This window comes from Octopus bimaculoides, chromosome 1 (genome assembly GCF_001194135.2).
Source record: "Octopus bimaculoides isolate UCB-OBI-ISO-001 chromosome 1, ASM119413v2, whole genome shotgun sequence".
Lineage (NCBI taxonomy): Eukaryota > Metazoa > Mollusca > Cephalopoda > Octopoda > Octopodidae > Octopus > Octopus bimaculoides.
The window spans coordinates 20,686,862-20,688,285 of NC_068981.1; the positions used below are offsets into that span (position 1 = coordinate 20,686,862).

General features: G+C 31.9%; 1 protein-coding gene across 1 annotated transcript in view; it reads right to left on the reverse strand.

Annotated features, from left to right (window-relative positions):
• LOC106882326 (probable phospholipid-transporting ATPase IIB) overlaps nt 1–1,424 on the reverse strand; it is a 103,678-nt gene that overhangs the window by 5,624 nt on the left and 96,630 nt on the right. Inside the window, exons 18-19 of the mRNA XM_014932972.1 lie at nt 748–936; nt 82–321 (exon numbers count right to left, since the gene is read on the reverse strand). Of these exons, the coding sequence (XP_014788458.1) occupies nt 82–321; nt 748–936 (429 nt within the window). The remainder of the gene's footprint in view (nt 1–81; nt 322–747; nt 937–1,424) is intronic.

Below are 1,424 nucleotides of genomic sequence, written 5' to 3' on the forward strand. Positions count from 1 at the left end.
CATAATTAGAAACAATTTTAGAATACAAAAAAGAAAGATTCTCTAAAGTTTAAAATCAAATAAACCAATCAAGCACGTGACTTTTTTTCTAATACTATTTTGGTGCCATCCCAGAGCACAACAAAATGTGAACAAGAAAAGCTTGAAGGAAGAAAATAAAAGATAATGAAACGTACCAACAGCACACACTATTTTTCCAATGTGGAGTTTCAGTAATTTCACGATATCAGCTTTCTGAGTTGGTGAACATCGACAGACTACAACACAGGGACATTGGCAAGAAAGTTCCACAAATTCATGTTCATAATAACGTAAGCAAACCTGGATGAAAAAGAAAAATCACACAATTTGTTGAAATATTCACCTTAAAAATTCAATAAATTTTAACTAAAACTCCTCTTCGTTTACTTGTCTTATTACAGAGAAATGTTTTTTCAAAGATTTCCAAATTAAGATGTCTACATGACTTGTTGAAGTAGATTTTACAATTGCATGGCTTTCCTTACACTAATTAGATCTAATTCATCTACATACAATAAGCCAGTAACTCACAAGCTGACAAATATCAACCTTCACCTATCAAAATAAGAAGGAAATCTTTCGCTCCACTTCTTTATGAATGAGAAGACAAAATAGGAAAAAGGGTCTGAAATGATTATGCCATTAAAAAAGGAATCATTTCAAATTATGGTGATTAAGATTTATCATCTTTAAATTACTCTATACAAAGTGAAAAAGATGCCAGACCTGGACGGAGTCTCCACTGATGATAAGAGCAGAATCGTTCTTTCGTCGAAGGGCATTCAATTCAAGATGAGCCTCATCTCTTGTATCAACCCTTCTAAAGGTATGGATGTCCATGTTACGTGATACCAGTTTGGAACTCTTAGCAATACAAGTGGCTGTTTCTAATTTGTCTCCAGTTAGCATCCAAGTCTGCAAAGTAAAAGACATTTGAAAGAAAACTCAATTGTAGCCTGTTAATAATTAGGCAAAATATCTTGTGAAACAGAAAATAACTGACTGAATAATCATGAGTGATTAAATCTATAACAAAACTTTATTTAAATATTAAAATAATATATTTATATTGACATACTACGACGAAATCTCCAAGATAAGATAGAGATTTTTATTTATTTACAGCCTCAAACATCTCATACCTTCGCGTTTTAGTTTGCCCTCTATTATTTATCTTGTTTCTCTCCATGAAATTCAATTGAATTCAGTTGTTGTCTTAAATTCATACTTATTCATTTTCTAAGCTTCCTAAATTCATGCTACGTTATATTCTATTCACCTAGAATTCATTGCTCTTTTAAAAATTACGATTTATGCATTGTTGTCTCTCAAATATTTAAAATCTACAATTAAGAGCCCTATCTACTCGCTGTCGGTACCTACCCACCCCTACCCATTTTCCT